This window comes from Biomphalaria glabrata, chromosome 13, assembly GCF_947242115.1.
Source record: "Biomphalaria glabrata chromosome 13, xgBioGlab47.1, whole genome shotgun sequence".
Classification (NCBI taxonomy): Eukaryota; Metazoa; Mollusca; class Gastropoda; family Planorbidae; genus Biomphalaria; species Biomphalaria glabrata.
Genome location: NC_074723.1, coordinates 12,125,467 through 12,140,909, shown reverse-complemented (window position 1 = coordinate 12,140,909; position 15,443 = coordinate 12,125,467). Strand labels below are relative to the sequence as shown.

The 15,443-nt window shown below is 36.0% G+C and overlaps 1 protein-coding gene across 4 annotated transcripts; it reads right to left on the bottom strand.

The window, feature by feature from the left end:
- Positions 1-741: 741 nt before the first annotated feature.
- Positions 742-15,108, bottom strand: LOC106065887 (cytidine deaminase-like). Of its 4 annotated transcripts, none has more exons than XM_056007923.1 (5): positions 14,964-15,108; positions 3,186-3,334; positions 2,940-3,051; positions 2,151-2,208; positions 742-969 (listed from the first exon to the last, which is right to left on the bottom strand). In XM_056007923.1, the coding sequence occupies exons 1-5, from the start codon at positions 15,068-15,070 to the stop codon at positions 862-864; spliced, it is 534 nt and encodes a 177-aa protein (XP_055863898.1). In that variant the 5' UTR covers positions 15,071-15,108; the 3' UTR covers positions 742-861. The 4 variants fall into 4 exon arrangements, with proteins under 4 accessions (XP_055863898.1, XP_055863897.1, XP_055863899.1 ...); XM_056007922.1 differs by lacking the exon at positions 14,964-15,108 and adding an exon at positions 10,379-10,529; XM_056007924.1 differs by lacking the exon at positions 14,964-15,108 and adding an exon at positions 7,631-7,764.
- Between the last annotated feature and the right edge of the window lie 335 nt (positions 15,109-15,443).

Below are 15,443 nucleotides of genomic sequence, written 5' to 3'. Positions count from 1 at the left end.
GATTGAAATTCTTCCAAGAGACAGTACTGTTCAAGATGAGAAAGAATTTGCACTAACACGATGCACTCCAGAAGCTTTGACAGGAAGGGAAGATTTGAAACCGGGCGATAGTTTTTTAGACATTCCGGGTCAAGACTGGATTTCTTTAATATTCATTTGTGACATGTTACTTAATAGAATGTCAGGGAGACCCAGGCAAACGAGCCAATGCTGACAGCGATGATGTCTCCGTGTGTGATGTCCCATAAAATCTTTATAATTTGAGTTTTTTTTTTCTGTTGTGATGCTCCAAGACTCACAGGCAAATGAAATATTAATGTCTCTGTCAGATCATTATTGGTTGTCCAACAGTCGAAGCTTATGCCCATTTCCTTCACAATCTCATGTCTTCTAGTCCCCATCTCAAAGAAGGCCGAGTGACAGAAGTCATATCATTCATGCCTTACATCAAATGTGGTTCGAAACCCTTTTCCTACATCGTGGAAGTATTCCCATACCCATTGGTGAACCATCATAATGAAGAGATTCTGAATGATTTATTAGAACCTAATAGTTGTTTTTTCTACATAAAATTGACCACCAGTATTCATGGGCTAGATGTTTTATGTTTCCTTCACTCAAACATCTCCATTTTGTTTAGGGCTTTTAGAGCTTTAAGTTTTTTAGCTTAAGATTTAAAACTAATACCATCTTTCTCCCTTTCATTCTCTCTCTCTCTCTCACAAACAAAAGAATTACTAATAAAATAGAGCCGTTTTTTACTTCCTTTATAATATAATTGATATTGATTCAATGTATCAGAAATAAAGTGATGTGGTATAAATGCAGCTGCAGTTCTATTAATTTCATCAGTCATTCTAATTAATTCAAACTAAAAGCACAGGGAAGCAACTCCGATATTTTTTTCTTGTCGTAAGTGAGGTCTGGTTTACTCATATAAATATCATAGTCTCCGCTGTCTTTAGTGAACTGGGGATCAAAACCACAAGTAGGGTTAGATGACAAATTACTCGTTAGTTTATTAATATATTTATCTTATGTGAATTTCATAAAGTTACATTATTATAAAACAAGCTTTTTCACACACACACACACAACAAAAATGTATTTGTATTAAATCTAGTAGTAAATTTAAACATTCTATTATTGAACTTTGAAACAAAGTTATTATCTGATACAGTTTTATTTCTGTACATAGTGATTCCAAGTTTTGAATTATAAGTTCTATTGTTAAATTGCAAAGGATCTTCATTTATTGAATCTCTCAGATAGTATTTAGATCTAGAGATATATATCTATACAATCCCCGGCATGTCACAGTAACTTCTTGTAACATCTGACATCTCAAGAAAGAGTCTACAACTTTAGCACTTCTCAGCACTACATTAGCACCTTCAGCAACAACAAGAAGAGACGAACTCATGACAATATGCTTAAAATAAAAAAAAAATGGGTAATTAATTATATGGATTTTCATTAAAGTCTTCAAAGTAACAATGGGGACCTTCACAAAATTACAGCCCAGTGCCTCCACTTAGGGGCTACTTAAATTTGGCATTGACTTCAACATTTCGAAGTTCGCTCTTGCCTGCTGACTCAAACCTTTTTGGGTTTCGTGGAAAGCTCAGCTACTCAAGGCATTGAGTCAAAGCATCCAGGGAGACTGTTAAGCCTTTTAATTTAGTGAAAGCTTTCAAAAGGCGACACGGGCCATTATCGTGCTGACTAACTGGCAGTTTGTATTGCAGGCCATTATCGAGATTGTCAACTTGACCACACCTGAGATAGGCCAACACTAAGGCAGTGTTTCCATAGGCCAACACTAAAGCAGTGTTTCCATAGGCCAACACTAAGGCAGTGTTTCCATAGGCCAACACTAAGGCAGTGTTTCCATAGGCCAACACTAAGGCAGTGTTTCCATAGGCCAACACTAAGGCAGTGTTTCCATAGGCCAACACTAAGGCAGTGTTTCCATAGGCCAACACTAAGGCAGTGTTTCCATAGGCCAACACTAAGGCAGTGTTTCCACAGTGGTTGTTGGGTGGAATGGGCGACGTTGATAAAACCACAGGCTCTCCTCTAGGTACGTAGTAGCTCTTGTAAAGTACTTAGGCCTATACAGCGAGTTACTTCCAGCTTGAAATTCTTACCTCTGAGAGAAATTGTCGACATGCTCCGCAAGGACTCATATATTTCTCCGAAACATTTCTGAGGACATTATAAATATAACTTATATGGGTAATTGAGAAACAAATCTTTAGGAAACAGCTAGAGTTCTGATTAAAATCTAAAAGTCTTTTGAGTTAACAGATAAAATCAATTAGTTTCTATCACCAACGATTGCTGACCTCCATCCACTTTGATAATGCAGGGGATTTGGGCTAGAACATAGTAATCTTTATTTGTAAAGAAACTTCTGAAAGATTTCTAAAGCAGAAAGATCATCCTCTATTTGAAAATGAATGAATTACTCCATCAAGATCTAAAATGTATTTAGGAATAACTTTTTTTTATCAAATAATATTTCATACTTAAATTCAAAGTAATAAAGCGCGGAAAATATTTTTCTAGATGTTCCCTCCCCCCACCTGGTCCACTATTGAGATTGGACCATATAGCGCTCTGAGCATGCTATAAGCATGAAAGTAGTGCTATACAAAAACTATATATAGTTGTTTTTTTAGTGAGTAAAAATATCCAAGAGCGTTAAAATTAAGCAATGGAATATTCTGGTTCGTTCCTTTCTATTTGAGAAAGTAATTTAAGAAGAGAATATAAATAGAGGGCCATGTCAGATTTTGTATCGGTGAGCAATGTCACTATAAGCGAATCTTATAAATTGTAAATAGTTTTGTAAAACTCAGCTTTGTAATCAACTAGAACTACGCTGTAGTCTCAGATACAATGATCTAAAGACATAATAGGCCTATACGCCTTACGTTGCCACGGCAATAGCCTTGAACTTTGTATATCCTTCTGAAACGGCCTTGGCTACTGCCGTTCTCTCGGCACATATAGTCAATGAGTAGGACGAATTTTCAATATTGCAGCCTGGGGAAGGAAGACGTTAGAATATAATACATTAGAATATAATACATTAGAATATAATACGTTAGAATAAAATTTTAAAACTAAAAAAAATGTACATAATAATTTAAATGAAAAAAATAGACCTCGAGTTCTACCTGTGAAAATGGTTCCTTCTTCTGTCAAGACAGCGGCGCCAACTTGAAAATTACTGTATGGGCAATAGGCTTTCTGTTTCGCTTCGTGACTTTGTCGAACCAACTCCGCTACATTAACATCTGTCATTGTTTTGTTTTTTTCTGAAGATCTGTTTCAAGAGATAATGCAATAATGTTTATATATACATGTGTGTGTGAGTATGTTTGTGGAAACAACGGCTTTTATGTTGGCAAAGAATCAGTCTTCTTCTATACTCTAAAGATACATTATTAATAATAATTATGCATCAGCGGTATAATATAATAACAATAAGTAATGAACATTTTTGCCCCTCCCAATGCACCCACCTCTCCCCGAAAAAAAAAATCCTGGTTAATTAAGCGCATGTATAAATCTACTCAGACTACATAAAATTATAGTATATGGTGATACAGATCTAGACAAGGCAACATATAAAAGGGGAAAGTTTATTATAGACTCGAATACTGGAACTAGATATATAGGAGATTCTAGTTTGGTTAGAAAGCTTTCGATCGAGCATGGCATAGGGCACTCTGGGCGACAATGGAAAAGTAGAACATCAATAAAAACATAGTCAAAGTTATCCAGAACCTCTACAAGGATGCCACCAGTGCGGTGTACTTCAACAATAATATTGAGGACTGGTTCAGAACCACAGTTGGAGTAAGACAAGGCTGCCTACTTTCACCAACATTCTTCAATATCTTCCTTGAAAGGATAGCCTACTGGAAGATGCTCTCGAGGGCTATGATGGTACTGTTAGCATTGGAGGAAGAAGAATCACTAACTTGCGCTTCGCAGATGACATTGATGGCCTAGCAAGGACAGAAGAAGAACTAGCTGACCTGGTGATGCGCATTGACAAAACTTCCGCAGCATATGGCATGCAAATAAATGCCGAAAAAAGCAACAAATTATGACCAATAGCCAACAGGGCTTTAAAAGAAGCATCAGTATTGGAGGTGAAAAGCTAACTAGTGTTAACAGCTTCAAATACCTCGGAGCTATTGTCTCAGATGAGGGAACAAAACCCGAACTACTGGCCCGAATAGCACAGTCCGCAGCAGCCCTTTCAAAACTGAAAATAATTTAGAAAGACAAGGGCTTGGCCCTCGGCACCAAAATCAGACTAATGCGCTTCCTGGTCATGGCCACATTTTTATATGCTTGCGAGTCTTGCACGCTGACTGCAGAGCTAGAGACGAGGATCCTAGCAATGGACTTGAGATGCTACAGAAGGATCCTAGGCATCACTTTCAAAGACCGCATCACAAACCAAGAGATTATAGACAGGGTTACTGCAGCGATTGGACCCCATGATGACCTGCTAACTATTGTAAAGAAACGCAAGCTTAAAATCTATGGCCATATTACAAGATCCACGGGGCTTGCAAAGACCTTCCTTCAGGGAACAGTACCAGGAAAAAGAAGAAGAGGCATACAGAGAAAGCGAAGGGAGGACAACATAAAACAATGAACGGGCCTAAAATTGATATAGGTTTTAAACAGAAAGACGGTAGACAAATCTTGCTTGGTGCCCCAACGGTCCAACAGACTAAGGGATGGGTAAGGGTAAAAGGTCAGTTTGGTGATAGGCTGATAGATAGGCCTTTAAATCCAGACCTACAAGACAGTGCGCAAAATGTTCATAAATACAAGCAGGAATACCCTCAGACGTATGTTTTTTCATGATATCGATTGTCTAGACCTCCAGACCAAATTTAATTTTATGAAGATTATAGTTTGAAAAATTATAATAAGAGTTTTCCCTGTATGGCCAATTAGCCACATATAATATAATAATAATAATAAAAATAATTGGCATTATAAGTATAAAATAGGACAAAGCAGTAAACTTTAATATTTCATTTGAAATTGAGGAAACTAGTTCTGCTACCTGGAAATTAATCACAATACACCATTAATAAACAACAACAACAACAACAAAACCTAGAAGAAGATTTTGTTTCTAGATATAAGCGTAGACGCACTAAGCTCACTGCAATAAATAGCTGGGCCGTGTCCGTACTACCTTATATTTCGGTGTCACAAAATAGCCGAGAACACACCTGGGAGACTCCCCCAGAGGCCTATTCTTTCTTTCTTTGTACCACATAAGCTGTGCAGGTGTCCGCCATAAAAACGGTCCCTTGAGAAACGGCGTTGGTCTCCGCTAGTGCAATGGACTCGATCCTTAGGCACCCCTAAGGGACTTGTGTATTGGCCACATCGTCTCCTCTAATGACCGTTTCCACCCAAGCGCCACGTTGAAGTTGATAAGCATTGCCGGGTGTTGTTATATCAACCCAGGGAAAAGGTAACAACTGACTTCGCAAAGACATTCAATGCCCTAAACATCCTAAGAATATTCTCGCTACCTTTCAAAGAGCAGTACTGCCACTGACAAGCCACATCATGAGAAAATTTCTCAATGGACAATGTTTAAGTGGACTAAATGCATTTTGTTTCCTTGAACGAAGCTCGACCCTGGGAGTGGGTGCTTATATAGCCTATATGTTTAAAAACTTTTTAGCTTTCTTATGAAATACAGACGTAACTTCAAAAAGGAAGATGATTACTACGTCCTACTTTCTTAAGAATGTTTATCTCTAATAATTGTCCAATTGGGATTTGCTTGTCGCCAATGTTCTTACCAACAACATTTAGGAAGATATGAAGTTTATTTTAATGTTGACAAAGCTTATATTTATATCAGCTCTTGTCTGTCTGTCCCGTACACCTTACTTCTCCTACCACTTGCCATTCTCAGATCAAGTTGAAACTTAACACAATTATTCATTGTCGATGACAACGTACGATGCAATGAAAAAAAATCCAATTAGTTAATCAATTAGTCGTAATTAATTCTTTGTGTTTTATATAGAGACATTGAGCTTACCAAGCTAAGGGGAGATAGGCATTGTGTAGAGCACTAGTTCGTTTGCTAATTTTTAAAATTAACAATAGACTATAAAACATTGCACTTTTATAAGTACTTGGATAGCGCAGTGGTTAACAAGTCGGTCTTCTGTCGTGGAGGCTCGAGTTTAAATTCAGACTCGAAAAAGCAGCACCGAAAACTTCTTCCAGATACTCTCTCATCCCACCCACTGGGCAACAAAAGTGATTGGACCATAGCACACTGAGCATGCTATCAACTTGTACGTTACTCTTTCAAAAAAAAAATATTTCTACCGCGCACTTTTATTATTGTTAGTCTAGATCTACTAAACATTAATTACATAAATGATTCGAAATAATTGATGCAATGCCATTCAATATAACCATTTTTTTTTTGCAAGTATTTTATATATTTTACTTGTTAATTGTTAATGTTCAGATTATTATACGAGGCAGGGATGTTAAAACTTAAAATGCTGCAGATGTGAGCATGGTAAAACACTGACTTCTTTTGCAAACACTAAAGGAAAACATTTTTGTGTTGATGTACTCTGTGTTTGCAGTGAAAAAGTTTGGAATATTTTAATGTTATCTCTAATTAACGTCGATTATCATTCCTTTATTACAAAGTTTATATTTATCCACTCTGTCTGTCTGTCTGGTAAATGTTTTAACACGTACGTTATTTCTCTCTCACTTATTCAGCTTATTTTATCTTATGTAATACAGACGTTAGTTCATAAAAAAAAGAAGATGATTACGTTCTACGCGTCAAACATTCAGTCATGCATGTTAACCAATGACCTAAATTCTGCCAAGTCATAGGCTTTCCTGATAAGCTCAGGCAACCCATTCCTTGCTCTAATAGCGCTAGGGAAGAAGGAGCATTTGTACTAATTTGTCATAGCATATGGGACGAGGAATGTGCCTTTACCTTTGTGTCTTTCTGAGTATTTTATTAAATTTTGTTTTTGTATTCATTGGCGAAGACAATACGTGAATCAATAAACAAGTAAACAAATTAGTCAATTAATTACTGGTAATTAATTATTTTTGTTTGATATCGATTAGGGAAATACATTGCAGAGATATGGCTAGATATTTTAGGTCTGTCCTCTTAGAAGATTTTTGAATACGTTATTTCTCCGCCGGCCATTCTTGAATCAAGTTCAAACATTTATTTATTGTACCTAACACAACACGAATCAATAAAACAAATTTGACCAAGTCATCAATTATTTGGAATTACCACTATTTTCTTTGATATTGAGTGTTTCGTATCACTGTTACATTATTAGCCATAACCCTTACCATAAATCAATGTGGGCCAAAAGGGGGAAGATATAGATTATAGATTGTATAAAATCGGCAATTTCCGCAATGTTAAATGGGAAATGTTAACAGAATAACAATAGTAACATTTCAATCAGAAGTTGTAGATTTAGATCTAGATTTTTTTATGTAAAGCGCTAATTTTTTTAAACTTCAGCTATAGATAGATATAAAATTAAACCACACATACTTTTCTGATTAGTCAAACTGTATTTGTAGCCTACTGCTTCCAAACAAGATAAGATCTAGATTTAATGTGAAATAAAATATTCACTTCATATATTAGTAGTTTATTTCGGACATTACATGAATTCGGACATTCGCTGTTTTTTGTGGTCATTAAATAATTATTTTAAGATTTATTATAAAACTAGCGCGCTGTATAATGTGCTTGTCCATTTTCCAATGATTCTGACCCAATTTCCTTCCATTTAGCTATCTTTTTATGTAAGAAAAACAAATTTCAAATTTGTTAGTTAGGTTGTTGTCATATGTCTATGGTTGTTGTATTTTCTTATGTTACCCGGATGGCTGTACTTCTTCCTAGGGTTAAGACTATATTTTTTTGATTGGCTAAGTCTATACTAATGAGCCCGGCAACATTTATTCTGTTTTAGAAGCTGATTTATTTGATTCATAAGCCAAGTTGTTTGATTCCATACTAAAAAAAATTAACAGGTTGTCCGAATTAAATTACGATTTTCTTACTAAATTTATTTCGGACAACCAGTTTTGGACATCCATAAAAATGATCTTATATTATATTTGATCGTTTGTTGTTGTTTTTTTTTACTAGAGAATAAATGGGAAAATGTTAGGAGTGAGCTTTGTACATTGAATGAAGTTAAATGCTTAGATCTAGACCTACTAGATAGATCGAATCTAGATTTATATAGAGAGAATATAGAGGATTTAGTTAGGCAAGAATGGCTATCCTTACCTGTACCTACTATAGGCCTACTACAAAAGATCATCTGTATTTAGAAATTTATTAAATTAATAAACAAAAAAACACAAACATTCAACACAAATCTAATCATGTAAACATAAAATAAGTCTAAAAGTCGGTATAGAAGTCAGTATCCCAGTGACCTAATTTTGGTAGAATAAGTGTGTTCATATTTTATTTTGTTTGTTAGTATTTAAGGATCATTTGAAAACATCTTAATGATTTAATGTGAGGGGCTATGCCTGGGGATCTTAAAATTTAGTTAATGTTAATATAGCATTATAATCTGAGTTTTTTTATGCCTAAATTTAGAGACTGTCCGAAATAAATTATGGTGTCCGGAATCAAATAATGTGGGTCAAATTTGTCCGAATTAAATGAAAACACACGGCCTCTTTGACCTTAAATATAATAACAAATATAGGTTAGGGGTACAAATATAAGTAGTCATCCTTATTCTCCTTAAACCAATGAAGACTTTGATACTTCATTTTATTTTCTATGTGGAACCATTGTCAAATAATGCGCTGTCAAAGTCAAACTTTCAAATTTGGACCATAGGTGTCCGAATAGCATAAACTACTCTAGATTATTTTCTTTCGGAAATTAACAAAACTCAAAATATCCTATGAACGAGTCTTTCAAACTTGTTTGCAAACCATATAGACTACAAATAGTCTTTGACATGGTAGTACTGATCGAAACTATTTGGAAACTAAGTGGAAAGATGCGAAATAAAATTTCCACGCGAATCATTACATGACTAGAAAAAAAAATGAATATGCATAGTCTTACAAAATATAAAAATCTACACAATCACATTGAACAACTCTGGAAGTAAACAACAATTTCACTATTCCCGTTTGTGATACGGTAATACTAGTGGAAGACCATAAGGGGTGCAGACAGATAACCTCTTTAATGACCTGAACATTTTTTGGAAGACTTTTTTAATTAACCTGTTAGTGGGAGGTAGGCTACTGCTGCAGACAGGCCACAACATTAGATGCCACGGTAGATACCGATACGGGAGACAACAATGAAACTAGTCTTCATTCTTGACCCCGGTAGTGCCAGGAATGACTAGGCCCCATTAGTTCAACTTTTCTATTATTATTATTTTGGAAATGAATTAATTATCATTGTCTTGCACAGCCAGGGTCGAGCTTCTTTAAAGAGAAATACAATTCATTGTAGTCTCCCCTTAACAGTGTCCACTGAGAAATTTTCTGATGATGTGGCAGGTCTTTGGCAGGTTTTTTAAAAGGTAATAATAAGGATTCTCTTAGGAATGCTCAAGGCCTCGACTGTGTCTGCCATGTCAGTTTTCATCATCCTCTCGGTTGATATAACAACAGGGTGCATTGTTATTAGGCTATTATTATTATTATCCTATTTGTCACGAGATGCGGAAAATATGCAACTGGGTTTGCATAGCCATGTATAACACTGCACTCATCCTTAATTAATCTTCGAACTCGAAGACATTGCCATTATCATTATATTTAGATATGAGTAGTGTCAGCGACACGGATAAATTAAAGTAATGCTTTACTAATAACAAAAGACTGTACAAGAGAAACAATAAAAAAAAGTCTCAAATCATTCTACAACTTAAAACATAGACTGGATTGAATACCTCATACTATAGACCTAATCCTATTAATTTATGACAATTAGATAGTACAGGGACTTTTTACATCACAGGGACGGTTAAAAAATTTCAATTCAATGGAAAGAATTAAAATAAAGGCTTATGTAAGTGCAAGTGTTAGGACTGATACCTAGCCAGGGATCGTCTCCTGCGTCAAACCGCGACACCTCTGCAGTTGAGAACGAACAATATATAAAGTACATGACTAACTGTGTGTATATATTAATGCCGAGCTCCTAAAGGTCGTTAGAATCACTCAGTACTTATTCAGTTATATTCCTAACCCAGAAATAGCTAGTCTAGAAACACAGATGAGACAACTGTCATGTACTTACCTCGGAGAGAGAGGGAGAAGACCTAAAACACTGTCCAAACCAAAAGAAAGTGTACCAATGTAAAACACTCTACACTTTTTTATTTGTATGTCACGGCGACACAAGCACATAAAAAAGGGAGTGGGGGGGGGGGGGCTGTCCAAACACTTTAACACACCACAGGCCCACGATGGACAGATTCGAACAAAACCTTTATGGAACATAAAAAAATATATGGGTCGGACAAAAACGTTTAAAACAATGCAAATTATGAGGATGTGCGACATTTGTTTTGGAAGACATTAACTGCACCTTGACGGTCAAGGCCGTAGGTCGATTTTGGCGTGAAAATTGGAAGAGTCAGCAGAACTAAATTGGTCAACAAAAGCTGTCAGAGGGTTTTGTTTTTTAGTAGTCTCTAGTTGACAAGTAGATTATTGTACAACTATTAGACCGATGGTTCTAAACATTTTTTTTTAAATCCAACAACGATGTAAAAAAATAAAATGGATGCCTGGTAGTGGGTCCTATCGTCTGTTGGGTCTTGGTCGTCAGTGGGTAAAGTAGAGCGTCGACATTGTTTTTAAAAGTCGTTTTATTACTTGTTGACAGCAGCAATAAATATTCTAATCTTCCGCCGGTTCTTTTCAGCCCCTTGCCGCCCCTTCCCGCGTGTGTTGGATGTGTGCTAGTGGGTAAATGAAAACAGATGGACAATTACACACAAAATGTTAGCGTGGTCGTCACTGTGATGTTCTCCCGCTTGCACCTATTTGCTACGATCAGAAGATTGCGTCTGACTGTGCAGGTGTATTAATATCAGCGCTGAGTTGGAATAGCAACAGGAGACATCACGAGAAAGTAGAACGTGTTGCAACTAAGTCAACGTATAATAACTAAATCTACTTCGAGATGTCAGTTCAAAAAGGCCTACTTTAATACGAACGGAAACAGTCTGGTCTTAGCCACTGTAATAAAGATGTTTACCCTACGAAAGCTTTGAATTCATGTCGTCCCGATATAAATAATATCGATCTAATCTAGACTGGCCTTTATAGTTCTCGAGCTTATTATATACACAATTAATACACATTGAAGGTACAAATAAAACATTTGCTGCAATGTCGATTAAAAGACTACTTGGTCTAAGTTTATTGTCTCTGAAAGATGGTAGGTAGGCCTATTCGGTGTTCTTTTTTTTTTTTAGAATGACAAAGCCCTTAGAGCTACTATTAAATATATTTTTTTATTTCTCCTCACTTTTGAACTGCTGATGAAGAAACATGTAGGCTAAATCAATAATAGAGGGCCCAACACACTCATTTTTCTAGGTCAGGTGTTTCCCAAAAGATTGACCTATGTGTACCCCTTGTATAATTTTTGTAATGCTGAGTACCCCTCGCCCCCACCCCATTTTAATTCATTAACAGAATATAATAAATGGGTATTTAAAAAAATCAACATAGTTAATGAGGTGCAGCGCGTACCCCCCTCCAAAGTCTTCTCGTACCCCTGGGGGTACGCGTATCCCACTTTGGGAAACACTGCTCTAGGTCATCGATTAGGCCTAAATGTAGATAGAAACAAATGTTGCAATGAACACAATTATTTATTTATTTTGAAAATTCAGTTCGTCCCAATGGTATTATCAGCTTGTTTTTTTTTTAAAACAGTCAATAGAATAGTGTAATGGCCCTTTGAAATAGTCGACTCAGTGCAGGAGCACAATATAATCACCACTTTGTAGTACTGTGTTAAGCCTATTAGGTGTGCGGCTGGCAGACTAGAAACTAGGTGGGTTGTAGACACTAAACTATTTCAAATGGACACCTTGTCTTTTAGCTCAGCAAGCTAACATAATTTACACAGCTTGTGCTTGGGAAAGAAAAATCCTTAGGAAAATCTATGGTGCCATACAGGATGAAACAGGGTGGAGGACACGCACTAACCATGAGTTATATCAATTATATGAAGACCCACCAATAGTGAACAAAATAAAAAAGAACAGACTACGTTGGGCAGGTCACCTTGAAAGAATGTCAGACAACAGAGGGGCGAAAATCGTATACAGGCAAAAACCAAAAGGCAGGCGACTCAAAGGCAGACCCCGAATGCGATGGATAGATGACGTGGAAGCAGATCTGAAGCAGCTTGGGGTTAGGGCGTGGAGACGAAAGGCCCAGGAGAGATCTGAATGGAAGGATGTGTTAAAGCAGGCCAGAGCCCTCCATGGGCTGTAGCGCCACTGGGATGGATGGATGGATGTGCTCCATTTAATATGAATACAAATTTACGTTCTATGTTCTTGTATAATTTGTAAAATACATAAGTTACAGACGTTCCATCAAATAAGATTATGTTATTGTCTACGCGTAGATCTATATGTTAATCTACTCAAGAAAACATTAAGAAACTGGAACAGATACAAAATAGGGCAGTGAGATTCATAAGAAACGATTATTCACATTTGACTAGAGTAACACCTTTAGTATAATCACTAAATTTAGAAAGCCTCCAGGATAGAAGACTCAAAAGTAAAGTATCAATTATACATAAGACACTAAATCATAATCTTCAAATACAAAAGCAAAGTCCAATAAAATACCCAGAAAGACACATTGTTAAAGGCGCATTCCTTATTCCATGTGCTATGACACATTTGTACAAATGCTCCTTCATCCCTATTGCTATTAGAGAATGGAATGTGTTGCCTGAGCCAGCCAGGAAAACCATGGCAGGACTTGACAGAATTTAATGTCATTGGTTAACATGCATGACTAGATGCGTAGGACGTAATCATCTTCTTTTTTGAAGTAACGTCTGTATTTTATAAGATAAGAAGAATCTAGTCTTACAGAATGAATGTATCCTAGAAGTCTAGTGAATAGCTTAAATCCTCTATGAACAAGAAACATTTTTTGCCCCCATCCCCCATAAGTTGATGTAGGCCTAATCAAACGGCAGCTCAAATCAATGTTGACTAATTGACTACTGGGAAGATATGGACCTAGAGACCTAGACCGTACTGTGTGGAGAGAGATGGTGAGAGAGATAACTTTGGACAGTGAAAAAGCATGGTCTCGGCATAGGGAGAAAATGAGCCTCTACCACTAAAGCGAATGCCACCTTTATTATACCTGCGTTGTAAGTGGGCGGAAATGTCTCCCCAGAATAGGGTTCTACTGTCTTCTTATCTAATTAAATGCAGACGTTACTTCAAGCAAGAAAACTTTAAAGAATACATTTATAAAAGACAATACCTCCATTATACAACTTAGAATAAAATAAAATAGTTGTATAAATTATTTATTTTGTTTGACCTCAAGTTGAGGTATGGAACTCGTGATGTTGAATGATTCTACCATACTAGGCCAGCGGGCATTGAACAAGATACACATTTCTTGCGGCCCCCGAAAGGGGAATAGCCTCTATTAGTTTGGCGTGGTCTGTCTATCTGTCCGTCCCGTTTAGATCTCGTAAACTTGAAAAGATATTGAAAATCATGATATTTTAGACAATTGAAAGTTCTGACGCAAGCGAAAAATTTAATTTAAAAAATCAACTATGCAAGGAGTTTTTTCATAAAAATACACCATTTTTACAAATATTCACTATTAATAGAAAAAAACAAAACAAGGTAGACATTTTAGTAATAGGTATTACTATTTGCCAAATTTGTAACACATTTATGCAAATATTTTTATATTTTTTTTGCATTAAAATTTATTTTTAATACGCTAGGACAAACATGTACAAATGCGCCTTCTTTCTTAGTGCTATTACAGCATGGCAATGGTTGCCTGAGTCAGTCAGGGAAACCAATAACAACTAAATTTAAGTAATTGATTAACATATTTGACTAGATGGAACTAGTTGGGTACTTATGACATAAGATAAGATACGGAGATAAGATAATCGTTTATTTTATTATTATTTTTTTTTTTGAAGTTAGGTCTTCATTTCATAAGATAAGAAGAGAAGATGTAAAATGAATGTCCTAGTGTAGAATGAATATATTCCTATATGTAGAATGAATACACTAGATGTAGAATGAATGTCCTAAAGACCTAGATGTAGAATGAATACACTAGATGTAGAATGAATGTCCAAATGACCTAGATGTAGAATGAATACACTAGATGTAGAATGAATGTCCAAATGACCTAGATGTAGAATGAATACACTCGATGTAGAATGAATGTCCTAATGACCTAGATGTAGAATGAATACACTAGATGTAGAATGAATGTCCTAATGACCTAGATGTAGATTGAATACACAAGATGTAGAATGATTGTCCTAATGACCTAGATGTAGAATGAATACACTAGATGTAGAACGAATACACTCGATGTAGAATGAATGTCCTAATGACATAGATGTAGAATGAATACACTAGATGTAGAATGAATACACTCGATGTAGAATGAATGTCCTAATGACATAGATGTAGAATGAATACACTAAATGTATAATAAATGTCTTAGATGTAGAATGCATGTCCTGATATCCTAGATGTAGAATGATTGTCCTAATGCCCTAGATGTAAATTGAATACCTTAGAAGTAGAATGAATGTCCTAATGCCCTAGATGTAGATTGAATACCTTAGAAGTAGAATGAATGTCCTAGATGTACTCACAATAACTTGGCTTCTACAGAATGAAATAGGGGGGAGGGGAGAGAAAGGCTTTCCAATTTTCTTCAGATTCATGTCAGCAAGGTCACTCTACCCTGTTTTAGCTGGTGACTCACTACTCCTTCCACCGTTCCAGAAAGTAGAGTCGGCCAACAAAAATAATGTTTAGTTCAAAATGAACTATTAACCTTTATGCATAAACATTTTTTTTCAAATACAGCCCTTTAGTTGAGCTCATCGGAATACTTCTCTGGTAAGGCTTTTTGTTTTCTTTTTTTAAAATTACATTTTTACAGCTCTATCCGATTTACTTGTTGCCAGTGGATGCTTCGTTTGTTGCACGTCAAGCGAGCAAACTTGGTTACTGATAGTTCACACTATGAACAATGTCATCAATGAATAGGCCTAAATGGGATTCTAACACTTAACAATCACTTGGATGACAAAA

Bases quoted from the DNA above. Each gene is read 5' to 3' on its own strand.
- LOC106065887 (XM_056007922.1), bottom strand. From the start codon at position 10,488: ATGTGCTTGTGTCGCCGTGACATACAAATAAAAAAGTGTAGAGTGTTT. The intron at 3,335-10,378 runs GTAAGTACATGA...CTCTTGAAACAG, and splicing joins CTTCTCCCTCTCTCTCCGAG to ATCTTCAGAAAAAAACAAAA. The intron at 970-2,150 runs GTAAGAATTTCA...TTTGATCCCCAG, and splicing joins GTCGACAATTTCTCTCAGAG to TTCACTAAAGACAGCGGAGA.